At 38.3% G+C, this 17408-nt stretch overlaps 1 protein-coding gene and 1 long non-coding RNA gene across 3 annotated transcripts; one reads left to right on the plus strand and one right to left on the minus strand.

The window, feature by feature from the left end:
* Window positions 1-1398: 1398 nt before the first annotated feature.
* Window positions 1399-16992, minus strand: WBP11 (WW domain binding protein 11). Of its 2 annotated transcripts, none has more exons than XM_036093764.2 (12): window positions 16833-16992; window positions 14758-14865; window positions 14285-14316; window positions 13360-13453; window positions 10720-10916; window positions 9300-9433; window positions 8885-9084; window positions 8295-8486; window positions 5422-5523; window positions 4703-4996; window positions 3530-3712; window positions 1399-2426 (listed from the first exon to the last, which is right to left on the minus strand). In XM_036093764.2, the coding sequence occupies exons 2-12, from the start codon at window positions 14819-14821 to the stop codon at window positions 1993-1995; spliced, it is 1926 nt and encodes a 641-aa protein (XP_035949657.1). In that variant the 5' UTR covers window positions 14822-14865; window positions 16833-16992; the 3' UTR covers window positions 1399-1992. The 2 variants fall into 2 exon arrangements, with proteins under 2 accessions (XP_035949657.1, XP_077931772.1); XM_078075646.1 differs by having other exon boundaries at window positions 16895-16990.
* LOC144382350 (uncharacterized) lies at window positions 4957-8707 on the plus strand. The gene is made up of 2 exons (XR_013449093.1): window positions 4957-5017; window positions 8220-8707. It is a non-coding gene; the product is annotated as an uncharacterized LOC144382350 (long non-coding RNA).
* Window positions 16993-17408: the final 416 nt, after the last annotated feature.

The raw sequence follows: 17408 nt of genomic DNA on the forward strand, positions 1-17408 counted from the left end.
GGCAGTTAATGTATAATAAAGTGACACTTTCAGAAGGAAACAGGATTGAGCCGTATTGTCTGATTAAAGATTTGTATCAAATTTAGCAGTGATCCATTTTTTTGAAACCATAATGTAAATTACGATCATGACAACAAATTCCTACTCAGAATCTACCCAAATTTTGAACTGCTGACTCCCCTTTCCTGCAAATACAGCTGACATATGAATGTATCAGATTTTACAACTGTTTTCAGAAAATAAAACAAGCGATACTAGAAGATGACTTTATGATAAACTGTGAACAGCTTCCTCAATAAATATGAACAGAAATCTCAGAAAAAATACAAATTTCAAGCAAGAACATTAAAAATATTGCAGACCAAATACCAAAGAATAATTGTTTACATTTAAATTATAATACTGACTTGATGATGTAACTGTGTTCCATCCTTTCATCTAAATGGTTCAATTCACTTACTGGCCTAGCTAGAATGATTATACTAAAAAAAAAGAAAAAAATCCAAAGTGACCTATAGACTGCTTTGACAGGACCTGCTTTAATCTGGAAGAATGACTTCCAAGAAAAGTCTCACACACAAAGGATCTCAGAATAGAAATCTAAAAATCCATCAAGGAAATCACCTGCAAGAAAATAAAAGCCTTATTGTGTTATTGTATTATCTTTTTAGGATACCACCAATTTTTGATGACATGGGATTCACATGAAAGGTATTGAAGATACAATGGAAAGTAAGAATAGGTATGCCTAGTTTAAACCCAATGCACACATTGTCTCATTGTGCATGTGTGTGCGTACATCTTTGTTCATAAAATATTCATACTTTGGGCCACTGGATAATCCATTAGCTTCAATATTCTCATCTATAAAATGGGGAAACTATCTGTGAAAATCATTTCCCAGGATTACTGTCCAGCTGAATTAGTTATTAAAACACTAAAGAAAATGGTATCAATGCAAATTAACAGTACTGAGCATTCTTCATTTTATGTCTTTTAATAATAAAAACTTACACAACTGACAAATTGAACAAAGTAAAAGTAACTTTTTCTGGCTATCTAATAATTTAGACATGGTTTAAAAGCTTTCGCCCATCAATTAGTGTCAGCTTACAGAGCTCTGGAAAAATAAACAATCTTTGAGGAAAAGACTCATGTTCTATGCAATTAATAACCTCTTAATTTCTCCAAAGCCAATATCATAATCCATTAAGGAAAATAAATTCTCTTTTCTTTATGCCTTAAAATTTAAAACTTATTTTCAACGATATTCTTAATAAGATTCTCATTGTGTACCAGCAATGGTAGTTCCTTAAAACACAATTTTTAAATACTTGCTTCTTTTCTGCCCATAACACAGATACCATATTTATATATTATCAGTTAACACAGAGGATATCTTGGTGTAGAACATTTATTTATTTATTCCACGAAACACTCAAAGTTTAGCTCAATGGGAAGTAATTTTAATCAAAGAATTGTACATTTTCTTCCCACATATCTTGCTTTATATTAGGAAATGACACTGCGATCCATTTCACTAAAATATTACAAAATATTTACAAGAAAATATTAAAATAACTCAAACACAAAAGGCAAGATGGGGTAAAATAAACCTTTTTTTTTTTTTTTTCCCAGAAATCTCTACTCCAGTGCCCACCGCACACGAGAATCAAAACAAGTAAGTAACAAAGATTCCCCCCGATCACAAGTTTCCAAAGAATTGGAGAAGGGGAACAAACGGGATGAAAAGGGCGGTATGAAAGGGAATGGATGTTAGCAGCACTGCTTCAATAACCAATCTATTCTGAATGAAATAATCCTCTCTTATATGCAATAAATTCTGAACAAGGCTAAACTTTAGGATATTCCTTGAACTAAAATTTAAAAATACCCTGACAGAGAAAGTCGCTCTTTCACTAAGTGTAGTAAGAGCCTCTTTCCCCACGAACCACTGATGTGAACAGAAACCTGCTGTGGCATTAAAAGCTGTCACAGGAGCCCTTCCATCTCTTTCATAAAAGCTTCATACACATCATCCTTAGTCTGCACTGAGACGGGAACAGATGGACCAGATTTGGGAGCTGCTTTGGCAAGAGGCACAGCAGAATCATCCTCTGACTTTCTTTGGGGAGCAGCAGTGGCCCCTTTATTCTCCCGACGTACCCTCAATGCAGTGGGCACGAATCGAGTAATCTCTGCCTTGGGATTAGTGATCTGTGGCTTGGCACTGATGGTTGCCGTGGCTTTCTTCTCAATGGTGGCTGCGCTCGTATCATCCGCCTTGGGTCGCTGAATCAAGTTGGGTGGAGCACTTAACACCCCCGGGTTCGGCAAGGGAGCTGGTGGGAAAAGCCCAGGTGGGGCAGGTCCAAGTGGAGGCACCAAAGGTGGGCGCATCATGCCGGGACGAGGTGGAGGGATACCTAAACGAAGGAGAAAACAGGCAAATGAAGACTACGAGAATAAATTTTAACTACTATGAAGGATGTGGAAAACATAGGTTGACAATTTTTTAAAAATTGGCATTTACAGAAAATACGCTAAAACCATGCTGCTTATTACTATCTGAAACTCAGGAATACGTTTTGATAGTAAGGAATATTTTATTATGAAATAATATTCGCTTTCAGTCTGTACCCCTGTACTTAGGTTTTCTTCCTCTCTGAGTAATGTACTATTTTAAAATAGAAAGCTGTCAACACCAACTGGTTTCAAATATGATTTCAGATTTGACAGCCGAAGACTCTATTCTAGCTGTATAGTGCAGATGCTATCAAGGCCAAGACTGGGGGTTTGATTCTCATGCATTATTTACTGATTTCCACACCATTCCTCCCCCGGAAAAGGTAACCCAATGGGCAGGAAATGGAATTTTAACCATCAGAGGACATGAATGTAACTGATCACAGTAGGTTACCGCCACTGGGAAAGAATTCATGTCCTTTGATGGTTCAGACATACCGTCGTCGTTTACCCAGAATTGCAGATTTAATTTTCTTCAAATGCCACTTTTAAGAACAATTATAAAATGTCAAATTTCATTGAACTTAAGATACTACTGCTTATACAGACTCATAATTACTCCAGATACCACTGAGTCCAAGCTGGGGAGTTTAAAAGGAGACCTTCACATTAAACTGGGACAGTGTAATAAACCAGAAATACACCTACCACATGTAATAAGAGCACAAGGAAATCTGCCTTGTGATTTCAAACTTAAAGTTTGTACTCATGCAAATATATGGAACGACTTCACAATTGCCTCCCCCCGTCCCCCCACCAACACCCTACTCAAATGGAGAATTTAATCCAAAGTGGTCTCTGCCTGGGAAAAGTCCCTCACATGACAGGCAGAATCCAGTGCAAATACCCTGTGGAAGAACTCAACTTCAACCTAGGCCAAAAGCAATTAAAAAACATCATTTTAGGATACCCCTTGCTTTCAAGATACTGAAATGTGAAAATGTCTTAGAGCAGATGAAATACATAGTGGTCAAGTTTTTGTACTAGAAATCAAAAGCTTCACCTGGAGGTGCAGGGGGAGGTAGCCTTGGTGGGGGTCCCCGAGGAGGAGGGCCAGGAGGCAGACCTGGAGGTGGACCTGGGGGAGGGCCAGGGGGTCGGCCTGGTGGTGGGCCTGGAGGCAAAAGTCGGGGTAAAGGCCCTCGGAGTCCCGGCATTCCAGGTGGTCTCAGGAATGGAGGAGCTCCTGAAAAGAGAAAAATGACAAATTAATGTAAGAGACATACATACGAAGTCGTAACTATGGTATAAAGGTAACTCAAGTGTGGTCTGACTTAGCATTTTAACTTGAAATCAGGTAACTTCAAAAACTGATCAAAACATAGGTAGAAAAAGAATTCATTCAACAAATATCTGAGCACCAGAGACACGGAACTGGATTTGTTACGGATCATTTCTCTTTATTTGCCAGTACTGACAAAAAGCATAGTTTTTTTTTTAATAGCACAGCTGAGCTGGGCTAGAAACTGTACAAAGAGAAGAGTAATTCTTAAATGGGTTCCAAAATAAGCTGAAAATGGAATATAAAGCAGGGTGCTTTAAGGATCCCCCCTGAAACGCAGGAAGACATAGGCAACGATGACTGAAGATGACATAAGACAGGTAATGTGCTTTTGCACCACCAATCAGAAAAAGATGAACTCAATGAAGAAAACCTAACTGGACAACTATAGGATGAAGGACTATAAAATCATAAGTAACCAAGAAGTTCAAATTTCAAATGAACTTCTCATTCTTATATGCCAAAGATTATATTAATACTGATCCCTTTTGTCTCTAAAGACCGACATCCAACAATTCCCAACCAAAGAACGACGCCTGTTAGTATTTACTGTGCCCCAGTCCCATTAGCTATCAATTTAGAATTGGGTCAACTTGTCATATTTAAAAAACAATACTGAAGAAACCCCCAGATTCATACTCCTCTGCCTGCTAACCTCAAAACTACAGAACCCTAAAAAGAGAAGAGCCTTGGAGAAAAAGATGGCTGTCAAAAGTACTATGAATTGCAAACAGTGCTGTAGGAATAAACAAACTGCACGTACCCTTTATCTCTTAGTGACTTATACTAGGAGAAAACAGAACATTGATACTAATGATGTATATTTTTGGAAGGACTTCATCCCTCTAATCACAGGTAGACTTATTTATTCACAATGTATCAGAGCTGACTTACCCGGAGGTGGTCCAGGAGGAAGGCCCGTAGGTGGTCCAGGGGGCCGTAAGGGCGGAGCCGGTGGTGGTCCAAGAGGAGGCGGTCCTGGCATGGGAGGTGCTTGGATCTGAGAAGGAGGAACAGACTGCGGGGGGGCCTGCTGCTGTGAAGAAGCAGAAGATGTGCCATCGGAAAGAGATTCCTCTTTATGCTGTTTTTGTGATTGCTTTTCTGCTTCAGAATCATCGGAATCATCTTCGTCGTCATCCTCTGAAAATTCTTCTACTTCCCGTCCCTCCTCAGGGATTTCCTGACCTAAAAGAAATAGTAAACCAGGTAAATGGAGTTGATTCATTTTTTATAGCCTGCAAAATAGCAATGTCTGAAGACACGTGCTCAATTAAGTGCTTTCTTAAAATTAACAACTAAATAGCTTTCTTCAATAAACTACTTGGATATGGAGGAATCAAACAGTATTCTACTCACCTATGCTAGTGGAGCACAGTGAAAACAAGCCCAGGCTTTAGAACAAGAAAGACCTGGATTTAAATGCCAGTTTAACCACTTACTAGCTGGGTAATTCTGGGCAGCTTAGAATGTCTCCAAACCTTAACTTTTGTAAAACAAGGATTACTTACTTACTTCAGGGTTGTTGAGATACTAAATGGGAAAATGTACATAAAAGAACTGGCAGGAGGAAATACCCGAAAGGTGATTTCACTACCCTTTCCTTGTCTTACCTGCCATTCGAAGCATCATGGCTTGAAGAGGAGTCAGCTCCTTCATGTTCTTCTTTTTCTTCCTTGATTTTCCAGGCATATCTGCAAATCTTACACTCAGACCTAAGGGGGTAGAGGGAGAGAATGGGGTGGATTAGTAACAAAATTCAGCAAATGCATACTATATAATACTGAAAGCCCTAGGTAGGATTGCTGCCCACTATTTGGCAGAAGTTAAGTGCCGGGAAGAGACAGCCATATAAAAGATAGTGTAATAAGTGCCAACTGGTGGGTAAACATATGCTATTGTGATTTAAAAATCTATGAATTTCAAAAATTTAAAGAATACTATTAACATCTTTATGCCAATAAAATTGGAACACCCAGATAATACACAATTCTCTAGAAAAACATAAACCACAAAAATTGGCCACGGCAGTGCTAATACCAGAACATATAAAACTGAAATGGTAGTTCAGAAATCTATTTTTAACCTGGCCCAAATAATTTTATAAGGAAGTTCAGCCAAACATTAAGTTACAGAAATTTCCTGTAAAAGGGCACAGAAAAGATGGAATGCAATCCAGAATTCATGAAGCCAGCACAACCTTGATACCAAAACTAACCTACTGTAAAATACAGCTGACTATTGAACAACATGGGTTTGAACTGAGTGGGTCCACTTACACATGGATTTTTTGTGATACGGTACAGTACTGTACTGTATTTTCTTCATGAATTCTCAACATTATTTTCTTTTCCCTAGCTTACTTTATTGCAAGAATGTAGTATATAATACATGCAACATACAAAACGTGTGTTAATTGACGGTTTATGTTAACGGTAAAACTTCCAGTCAACAATAGGCTATTAGTAGTTCAGTCTGGGGGGACTCAAAAGTTATGCATGGATTTTTGATTGTGCAGAAGGTCAGTGCTCCTAACCCCTGTATTGTTCAAGGGCCAATTTTATAACCAAATTGAATCCAACAGTGTTTTAAAAGAAAAACACATCATAAACATGTAGGGTTGGTCCCAGAAATGTAAGATAAGGTTGAACATTAGAAAAGTTCATTAGAAAATGAACAGAATTCATTACAATAAACAATTTAAAGAAAAACTAAAACATCCCAACAGATGCTTAAAAATATTTATAATAAAAAACTCTTAACAAACTAAGACTAGAAATTTTTACCTATTTTAGTTATTTAATTAAATAATTAATTTATTTGAGAGAGAGAGACCGCAAGAGCGGGAACACAAGCAGGAGTGGGAGAGGGAGAAGCAGGCTTCCCGCTGAGCAGGGAGCCCAACGCAGGGCTCCATCCCAGAACCCTGGGATCATGACCTAAGCCGAAGGCAGATGCTTAACGAGGGGACCTTTTCAACCTGATAAATCAGGCTATCCACTAGACGCTATTAAACATCTTGCTAAATGGTGCATTAGGAGCAGTCTTAGTTGGTAAACATTTACAAAGTTCCATGTGGGCAGGGCTTTAGTTTTGTTTACTTTGTAGCGTTTGTCTAGGAAAATTCCTTGCATACAGTAACAACTCAATGTAACAAATGTCAAATCATAGTAGGAGAGCCACTTTAAGCACATGTACACTGATGAGTACACAGAAATAAAACAAGTTGGCAGAAAAAGAGAAAAATGAGGCAAAGAATCACACAATACATTGCAGAGAAAAATGAAGCTGCTGTGGCTCTAAGGACTTTCTACTTTCTAGTACAAGCTTCCACAAAAGTCCTCTATAGTTTTTCATTACCAGCTCTATCCACCCTGTTAAGATAGCTTTTGGTTTGCAACCATGATTCTTTTTTTTTTTTTTTTTTAAAGATTTTATAATTTTATTTGAGAGAGAGACAGAGAGAGGAAGAGCAGGGAGGAGAGGGAGAAGCAGACTTCCCACCGAGCAGGGAGCCCGACATGGGACTCAATTCCAGGACCCTGGGATCATGACTTGAGCCAAAAGCAGACAGTTAACCGAGCCACCCACGTGCCCCTGCAACCATCATTCTTAAGAAATATCAGAACAAAAATTTGTCATCATTATAAATACGAACATCAGTAGTATTACAACCACATAAATACGGTGTTGAAGGCTACAAAAACAACTTATTTCTTTTTTTTAAAGCTCTTATTTATTTTTGAGGCAGAGAGATAGAAAGCATACGTGTATATGCATGAGCAGGGGGAGGGGCAGAGGGAGAGGAAGACTGCATTGACGGCAGAGCCCGACACAGGGCTTGATCCCACAACCCTGAGATCATGACCTGAGCTGAAATCAAGAGTTGGACGCTTAACCCACTGACCCACCCATGCACCCCTACAAAAACAATCTTAAAAGAAACTCCAGGACTATTGAGGTGTGACAGATTATACATTTTGTATTGCTCAGTATCTATCATGATGCTTAAAATTTTCTTGATGACTGTCGTAACTACTTTTTAAAAATACACATAACTCAGTCTGATTTTATAATAATCAAATGGACATATGTCATACATTATGGATGTTTCCATTAGATCATGATTCCGCTCACAGGTGTAGCTAAATTATAATTATGGTCTGGTTGATGTGAGACACAATGAACACAAAAAATTAAAACGGCTTCAAATGCAAATATTTAAGCAGACTTAACCAAAAAACAACGTGAATATGGCTTTCTCAGTATAGTTATGTGGTTATTCTTCTTTCTTATCCAGACCCACAAATGTCCACTGAGTACTATGTGTCCAGAACTTTTTAGATTTTTGATATAAAAATGAATAAAGCTATGATCCTTCTTTTCAAGGTGTGCACAATTACTTTCACAGATGCATTAATAAATCAGGACCTCCACCTTGTGTGCTACTTATTGATCAAGCCATGGAACTTTCATTTGCACATACCTGACTTTTTTTCTTCATTGTTATCTCTCTCGTTATCATCACGGTGCACAAATTCATCCCCTTCACTTTCTCCATCTGATCTGTCAGTGTCGCTGTCATCACTACTGTCATCATGCTTATCTTGATCCATGTCCTCAGGATACCCGTCATCTTCACTGGTGCTGGAAACATCATCATCATGACCCCGTTGAGCTGAAAAACAAGTATTATGACTGGACCCTGCACTACATGGTATACCAAAGCACAGAAAATTGTGCTATTTAACTTAGAATAACTTCATTATGTAAAATGATTCTGTATATGATATGGTTCTTCATAGTCTGACAATATTTCCATTTGGTAATAGTTTTAAAACCTTTTCTAAAAAAAAAAAAAAACCTAGTTTAAAGCACAATAAACATTTCTGTACTTCCTTACGTATGCTGCTTTTACTTGGGTAAGTTCTATGATTTATCCATCTTGTTAGTATGTACATGTAATCCTCATTTATTTCCCAAGTTCTGAGGACGGTGAACCAGATGTTAAACAGGGCCAACAAAAAAAAGGACAACGGAAAGGTCACAAGAGCAAAAGGAACAGTCACTCCTTACCAAGCTCCGGGCTATATAACATGTCTTCATCCCGCCTACGAGGGGGAAGATCTAGGGCAAAGCCCACTTTACGTCCATACATTTGCAAGACTTGAGGAGGTGGTGGACCGGGGGGAGGACCAGGAGGTTTTCTGCCAGGGGGCAAACGTGGCACACCATGTCCAAGAAGAGGAAGTATAGAAACTGCCCGTGTTGGAGGTCTGAAAGAAAATTCCACAGGAATCACATTCACAGTAATGAGGTATTTAGTTCCTCTTCTAAAATATTTTCAAGGGATTTCTTATCTCACATTTCATCAGGTGAGGCACCACTTATGTTCACACTGCCTTTTAATTCCCACTGCAATAATTTTGGCACTGGACAGTTACAAGGTACTTTTAATAATTGTCATTTAGTTATGCTACCACTTCCTTACCCATAGGCTGAGGTTTTTTTAAGGATGGAGGGTGGCTGGGCACCAGGAAGTGGAATGTCCTGGATCAAGATGTTGGAAGGAGCATGTGGCATATCCGGCAAGGGAATACTCTCCACTTCCACGTGCTGAGCATTCTGAAACAGAAAAAGTCCTTCAATAGTATCAGAGCAATCCACAAACTCAACACTAAAAATTCAGTTTCTGCGGTTTCATAACCTGGATTTGCTTTCCACCTAAGTATCAGGAAAAAACAAGAATATCGGTATTTGTCAACATTTCCAAAGTCTGCCAGTGAATGGAAAAAATCTCTATCGCCTGTAAAAGAAACAAAACTCACCTGTTTTTCTCCCATTATTAACTTATCCTTTTGGATTATGGTCTGAAATTGCTGCTGTTTATAGAAATCCAACTGTTGAAACTATCCAGCACCAAAGCCACCCTATTAAATATTCTGGATGATAAATAGCACTTATCAATTAACTTAGAGATAGTATATATCCAGTGGTAGAGCTTGGGTTTCTAAAATTAGTCTTTGCTGAATTTCTGCCACATACTAGCTGTATGACTAAGCAAGTTCCTTAGTTTCCTTTTCTGTAAAATGGGACCTATACTACCTACTCTGCAAAAACGATACAATTTTTTTTTTTTTTTTACATTTCTGGACAAAATTCACAATGACACGTATAAATTCTGAGTTCTGACAAATGCGTATAGTTCACACTTCTCAATCAATCCCTAACATTATCCCAAAGCAAACACTTTTACAAATGCTTTCATCTATAGATTAGTTTTGCCTGTTCTAGAATTTCATACAAATGGAATCCTAACTATGAAAGAAATTCAACATGCTTTGAGATTTATCTGTTAAATTTTTTTTTCTTGGGGCGCCTGGGTGGCTCAGTTGTTAAGCGTCTGCCTTTGGCTCAGGTCATGATCCCAGGGTCCTGGGATCAAGCCCCGCATCAGGCTCCCTGCTCAGCGGGAAGCCTGCTTCTCCCTCTCCCACTCACCCTGCTTGTGTTCCCTCTCTCGCTATGTCTCTGTCAAATAAATAAATAAAATCTTAAAAAAAAATTTTTTTTTCTTAATCCCATGTTATTTTGAATATCAGTAGAGCATTCCTTTTCATTGCTGAGTACACTCAATTTTACAAATATACTAGTTTGTTTATCCATTATCCTATTGATGGACATCTGGGCTATTTCCAGTTTTTGGCTATTACTGTGTTGGCAAATGAATTAATTTCTCTTGTATAAATATGTAGAATTAGATTTGCTGGCTCATGGGGTAGGGATAGGTTTAGTCTGACAAGAAATTGCCAAGAGGAAGAAGTTCATCATGACCAGTTCTCCCATTAACAATTTTAAGAGCAAATCTAAATATAACATTTTAGTTTCTCTCTCTAAAGAAACTTGATTACCTTGACCGCATCAAAATATTGGCTTAGTTGAGCCCTCTTCTGTTCGTATTCTACTTCTAGCTTTCTCAGTTCTTTGTATATATCTGGATTCTCTTTCTCATAGAGTCGCAGGATACGTTCAAAAGTTTCACGCAGCTTTTTACGCTTGTCTTTCAGCACCTTCTCATTTAACTGTGGTTGCTGCACTGGGTTAAACTCTGAGAGAAAAGAGCAGATACTGAAATTCAACACAAAAGGTCACTTCATTTAGGTATCAGCTCTATCATTTAATAAAATCTCCTTATACGCTAAACCTTTTAAAAGGGCTTTAGACCAGGTATACTCTTTTAAATTTTATTAAAAAGAAGCGCAATAGATATTTATCGAAACTCCACCCTTTTAAGATAAACCATTAATTTTACTTTCTTAAGAAAGTCTAACGTCCCCTAATTAATTTTCATTATCATTGTAATAAAAATCAATCTTCACTCCTTTATGCTAACAACTTGTTATCGTGAGGCTTCAGTCAGACACCTGTGTCATTTAATTCTGAGATCTCAGGCACCTGACTTCTCTGATCTTTAGCTTCTTAATCTGGAAAATGCGGACATCAAGTACTTCACAACAAAGCTCTGAGGACTAAATGTTATCACAAATAAGATATCTAGTGGTGTCTAGCTCACCACTTAATTATTTTTATAACAGACTGGTGTTCTTTGTCTACCATACAATCCTTTCTCTTTCCACGTATTCAACATGGGGCTTAATTTCAGGTCTTTTGCCCCAAAAGGGATTATTAGCACAAGACCAAACTTGCCTGGTCAATTATACCTGCCTCCCTCCGTTCCCCTCACCAGTGACTGACTCAGAGATCAACTGGCACATGATCCAAATTGAAACCAGATCCTTCTCTGAGACTTTAAATGTCGATGTAAGAGAGTGAAGCTCTTACAGGAGGAAGAAAATAAACCTAAAGCTGTGACCTTGTTTCCCCCTAATTCCACACCCATTTTCCACTTCCAATCCCAAGAAGTTCATCAGCAATGTGCTGAATGAGGCTAACAAGACAGTAGACCAGACAGATGAACAGTCTTAATAATGATACCTGTGTTTTCTAGGAGAGCGTCCCTTTGGGATTTCCAAATTATAGGAGTCAATGTATGTATGTTTTTCTGCCTAAACTAGTTTTTGAATTTTATAAACCGTGTAAGGTTTATCAATTATAATTAGAGCTCTGATGAACAGTGTTCCCTTCTCCCTTTTCCTTTTTTTTTCTTTTAACGGATAACAAGTTTAATTATCTTCTTTCCTAATTCCTTTTAGCCTTGTGATTTATTCAGAAGGTAGTCTGACATCACACACTATTCTTAGTGTGATTAATAAAAATATTGAATGCCTGGGCTTTAATCCCAGCTTGCCACGTCCTAACAGCATGACCTTGAGGAAAGTATATAATCTCTCTGTGCCTGAGCTTTCCTACCCATAAAATAGGGGTAATACACCTACCTAAAAGTTGTTGTAACATGTGGAAAAAAAATTGGTGCATTGTAAGACAAGAGCTCAATAAACCCCCATTACTACTATTATCTCCTTAAACCATATGAATCAATCTGAAGTCATTTACTAGGTCATTTAATGTCTTGATACCCCAGGGATATCAAGTGCCCATAGTAATATTTAAACCAGAGGCAACAAATGGGATCAGTTAGAGCTGAACTGGGAAAGATTTGGGATCATGCAATCTGACCCAGAACTCTTGCCCAGGCTAAATGCATAAGCTGCGCTACATTATTTAAGAGAGCTATAACCCCACACAACTGGATTTTTTTTTAACCCATTTAATCTATCATTGAGATCCACTGTACCTCTTTCACTTACTATCTGATTTTTGGCAAACCACTTAAACTGAGTACCTTTTGAAAACAAAACTTGCCAAGATCATTTCATTATGCAAAAAAAAAAAAAAAAAGGGCAGAAAAATAAAAAATTCCATGTTCTAAGATTAAAAATGGGTTTTTAATTTGTGGGTTGCAATAAAACTTCCAATGGCAGCATCACACAGACAATTCTCAAGCAACTTAGATGCAAAGAAAGATAACATGCAGCTATCTTGTGTGATTCCAGTTATGACAAAAGCAGTAATACTGAAGATGCATATGAAAAAACGGAGTAAAATTATTTAGAGAAGTGTGAAAAAAGGGAGAAATCCCAATATGATATATAGAATATTCTATAAAATTAGATTTTAAGTATTTCATGATTTCTTCTACCACCTTACTTAGTGGGTCAAGTGTCTTTGATGTTCTCATTGGAAAAAATAGGGAACTGATAAATTCATGGTAGCCTAATACTTAGATTTACATGGTAGTTGCCAAGATTAAAAAAACAAAACAAAAACTCCAGATTTCAGTCTTCGCTCAATAACTAGTTCAAGCTACATAACGGCATTCATCTAACTCTAGAGGAGATCCCCAGTGTGCAATCGCCTCCCACCACTCCATTTTGTCTTTCTGACACTAAAACTAAACCCAGTGTCAAATGTCATCATGCTTTTCTGTTTTTCTTATGCCAGTGCTGCCTTTTCATTACCTGCCTACCTGCCTCTGTGTATCAGACTGTTAGCCCTGCTCTAATATCTAGCCTTTTAAAATAAATTCTTACCCATTTCATCCAATTTCTCCATGTCCCGGATAATCTGTTTGGGATCCTTCATCTTCAAAACTGCAGCTCGTACCATCATGCGCTGTTTTTTGTTCTTAGAAAAAAAGGAGCACTATGTCAAAAAACTGGACATACTTGAGTTCTTACTTCAGTTTGCATCAAGAATCTATTTAAACTGAAGTTGAACTTCTCTTTGGTTTCTGATCACTTGTTTCAACTACCATAACCAAAGCTATGTAATTTTTGGCTCTCAAAAAATGTTTCAACTTTAGACAAAAAGATAAACACTATTTAGTATGTGTACTTTCTTAGGCAAATATTGCTTTTAATTTTGTGGTATCTTTAGCAATTACTTAAATTAAGATTTTTTTTTTAGGCTAAATTCTAAAATTATATATTAAAGAAAAGTTTTGCAGGATTTGATGCTAAACAATGAAACAGGAAAACCCAGTTAAAAAACCATTAAAAATCTGCATTCTTTCAGTGTGTTAAAGAATACTAAAAAGTAAATACGGTCTTATTCTGGGAGAACACTTTGCCACAAACTCAACAGCTACATAATGAGGAAAATGAACCCACAAAGCTATTCAGAATCACATTTATTTTCATTCACTAATTTGGTACCTTTTAACAAAGCAGTATGCTTTAATAGCAAAAAAAAAAATCCTTTCAAAGATATTTATTTAACTCAGTGGGAAAGATAATCAAATATATATTACGATAACCATCATGAGCTTATCTGCAAAGTTATGTCAGTTCAGTTTCCAAGTACAGCATTTTGGCTTAATAAATTTTATTGTTATAAGAAGCATAAAGTATCTTTTCTGACAAATAACTGTAAATATTGTTTTGAAATCCACTAATCCCATATAATAAGATGTACCAAACATCACTTGTGGCTAACAGGATGCTTCTCAAGTCCTACCTTCTTTAATTCTCTCTTCCGGGCTTCTTTTCCTTTAAGAGAGAGAGAAAATATAAAACTTTCAAATCTTGAACGCTAGCATTTTCTCCATTTTAATACAGACAAAAATTAATGTGGGAGGCTGTCCTGTGCATTGCAGAGTATTTAGCAGCATCTATGGCCTCCACCCACCAGATGCCAATAGCAACCTTTAATTATGCCAACCAAAATCTTGAGAAATTTTTGTTTTAAGCTTCTCAAAACTAATCTATCCAAAATTACAAACACAGTAAGTTTCAAGCCAATTCTACTCTGCAAGTCAATCAAATTAAAAATATCGGTATTTTTTTTGCATGTTTAAAGTTTTCATCATGTGCCCACAACACTGGATAACTTTATATAACTGACTCCTAGCAATGCTGATTTTGTAATTAAGACATAATAGATTCTCTGGTGTTTGGAATTTTTATCACTCCACACTAATGGGCACTTACGGGCTTGGTCTGTGGGGTTCATAAATTTTCCACTCTTGGTGGATGATGTAGATCTCCGTCCCATGTTGACAATTTGTATGATTTACTTGTTTATTAAAACAAAAAAACCTGCAAAGACAAAGAAATAGCTTATTCTTCTGATTTATTTACAGAATTTCTTCCTTTCTATATTATGAAATTTCTTTCTACCAATCTCTTTAAAAGTAACATTCCATTTATTAACTTTTTTATTTTTATTTTTTAAAGATTTTTTTATTTTATTTGACAGAAAGAGAGAGTGAGGGAGGGAACACAAGCAGGGGGAGTGGGAGAGGGAGAAGCAGGCTTCCGGCTGAGCAGGGAGCCCGATGCGGGGCTCGATCCCAGAACCCTGGGATCATGACCTGAGCCGAAGGCAGACGCTTAATGACTGAGCCACCCAGGCGCCCCCATTTATTAACTTTTTTAAATGGATCACGGACTGACTCTGAAATTGAAAAAAAAAGAATCCATCAGAAAATGCTTCAACAATATGGGATAAACCATGAATATGAAAAGCCATTAGTCCTTTTTCTTTCCTTTTTTAAAATTTTATTTATTTATTTGACAGAGAGAGAGAGTGAGAGCAGGAACACAAGCAGGGGGAGTGGGAGAGGGAGAAGCAGGCTTCCCGCTGAGCAGGGAGCCCGATGCAGGGCTCGATCCCAGGATCCCGGGACCACGACCTGAGCCGAAGGCAGATGCCTAACGACCGAGCCACCCAGGCGCCCCGCCATTAGTCCTTTTTCTACACCCTCCCTTTGTTTACATGTAAGGTGAAAAGAGGAATAAAAAGGGAATGGGGGTAATTATATGGGTTCAACAACAAATGTCACCCTTGACTCTCTCCATGGTTTTCTTCACATGTATTCTCAACGTCTGTAAGATAGTAAAAACTCATTAATTTAAGCCTGTTTAATTCAAATTTAGTTCTAATTCATATATAATTCTTGACTCTGAAAAGCTTAAGACATAACTGAAAGTGCAAATATTAAAAATGAAAGTATTACATGAAGAAGTGTCCCAAAACGTCAAGACACACATTTTTCTACCAGTACCTACTTGACTCCTGATTTCCGTTTTTTATGGTAACTGAAAGGGCTGACTGTATTTGAGAGAAAATGTTTTGCAAGACAAAATTTTTATTAACCTAAGACACTACTATATTATTTCTCTTATTCCAGTCGTTTAACTTTTTAATACTTATTCTTCCCAATAATAAAATTGACAAATTTACTTCCTTTTGGAAGTAGACTTTTAAAAGGTGTGAAAGGGAAGATCATGAGGTAAATTTTTCAGTAGCCCATACAATTAATTATACCTTCCCTTCTTCCTTGAAGATTTGTGTCAGAAGAGTTCATTAGTTAATGCCTTGATTTCTGCTAAATGCTTCAGAGCTGTTAACTAATTTACCCTGTGCAGGGTTTCCTTCTCAGAAAAACTGGGAGTGGGGGAGAAGGGAGACCGAAATAAACAAAATTAGTATAAATAGGCTCTCCTGTCTTTGATGGCCTGTTTATCTTTTTTGCTGTCCTCTCTCAATTACCCTCGGGCTCCTGTTTTGACCCTCTTCTCCCACAAGTGAAACAAAGAATAGATAGGATTTACAGAGAATTTCTACAGAAGACAATGGAGCCTTAGCGTGCACAAACTACTTTTTGTCTAAAAGCAGAAACAACAGGGAAATCGGGCCACAGAACCGAAGAGGCTGCAGTGGGACGGAGCCCAGATCCACCAAGAGAAGTAACAGCAGCAGCAACTGCCGAAACCATAGCGACGATTGACCCTGACTCGAGGTACAAGACGTCAAATCTAAAGCAACCGGTCAACGAGCAAAGGCAAGAGGCGGCGCGAACCGACTCGGATGAACAGCTGCTTAACTGCTGGAAGCCGCACCGCCCCTGGCTCCACGATCCCCCGGTCCGTGACCCGGGAGACCCAAACCGCGAAGAGGAAGAACCGGGCAGAGGGGCCTCGCGTCCCCGAGGCAACCGCGCGGACCCGGGGCAAGGCGGGAAAAGATGAAGAAACGGAGTGAAACAGTCCTGCACACTCACACTTCTGCTGGACTCCTGGCACTGCGAGAAGCGGGGAGGGGACGATTCTCGGCGTCTTTTACCTCGTAGGGGCCTTCACCTCTGTGTGCCGGTCAGCCACCCAGCCACCGCCATCTTGAAAGCTCGCGCCCCTCCGCCATCCTTACGTCATTTCCTATCCCTAAGGGCCCAAGATCTTCGCGTTTCTTCGCCCTGGCACCATAGAGAGTAACCAAGAACTCAAGGACCAGAGTCTCTTCCGCTCCAAATCAATACCGAATTGGCTGATTCTCTGCTAAGGTCCCGCCCCCATTACGCAGAAACACGTCAATTGACACTTCTTTAGACCAATAGAAATAAAAAGAAAAACGAAGCGGGTCGGATAGGTGATTGGCTGATGAGAAGACGACTTTGCCTCTCGGACCGAGACAGTTTGACTTAATTTCCGGAAGCTGCGTTTATTGGGCTGCATGAGACCGCTGATTCCAGCTAGGGATCTGTTTTGCTGTCTCTGTAGGGTGGAATTGTATTAGTTTTTGGATTTTGTTTTTTCATGATGTAAGCGAGTGCGATCTCTTTTGATAGTGTCTGTTTTAA

Source organism: Halichoerus grypus, chromosome 6 (assembly GCF_964656455.1).
Source record: "Halichoerus grypus chromosome 6, mHalGry1.hap1.1, whole genome shotgun sequence".
Taxonomy (NCBI): Eukaryota; Metazoa; Chordata; class Mammalia; order Carnivora; family Phocidae; genus Halichoerus; species Halichoerus grypus.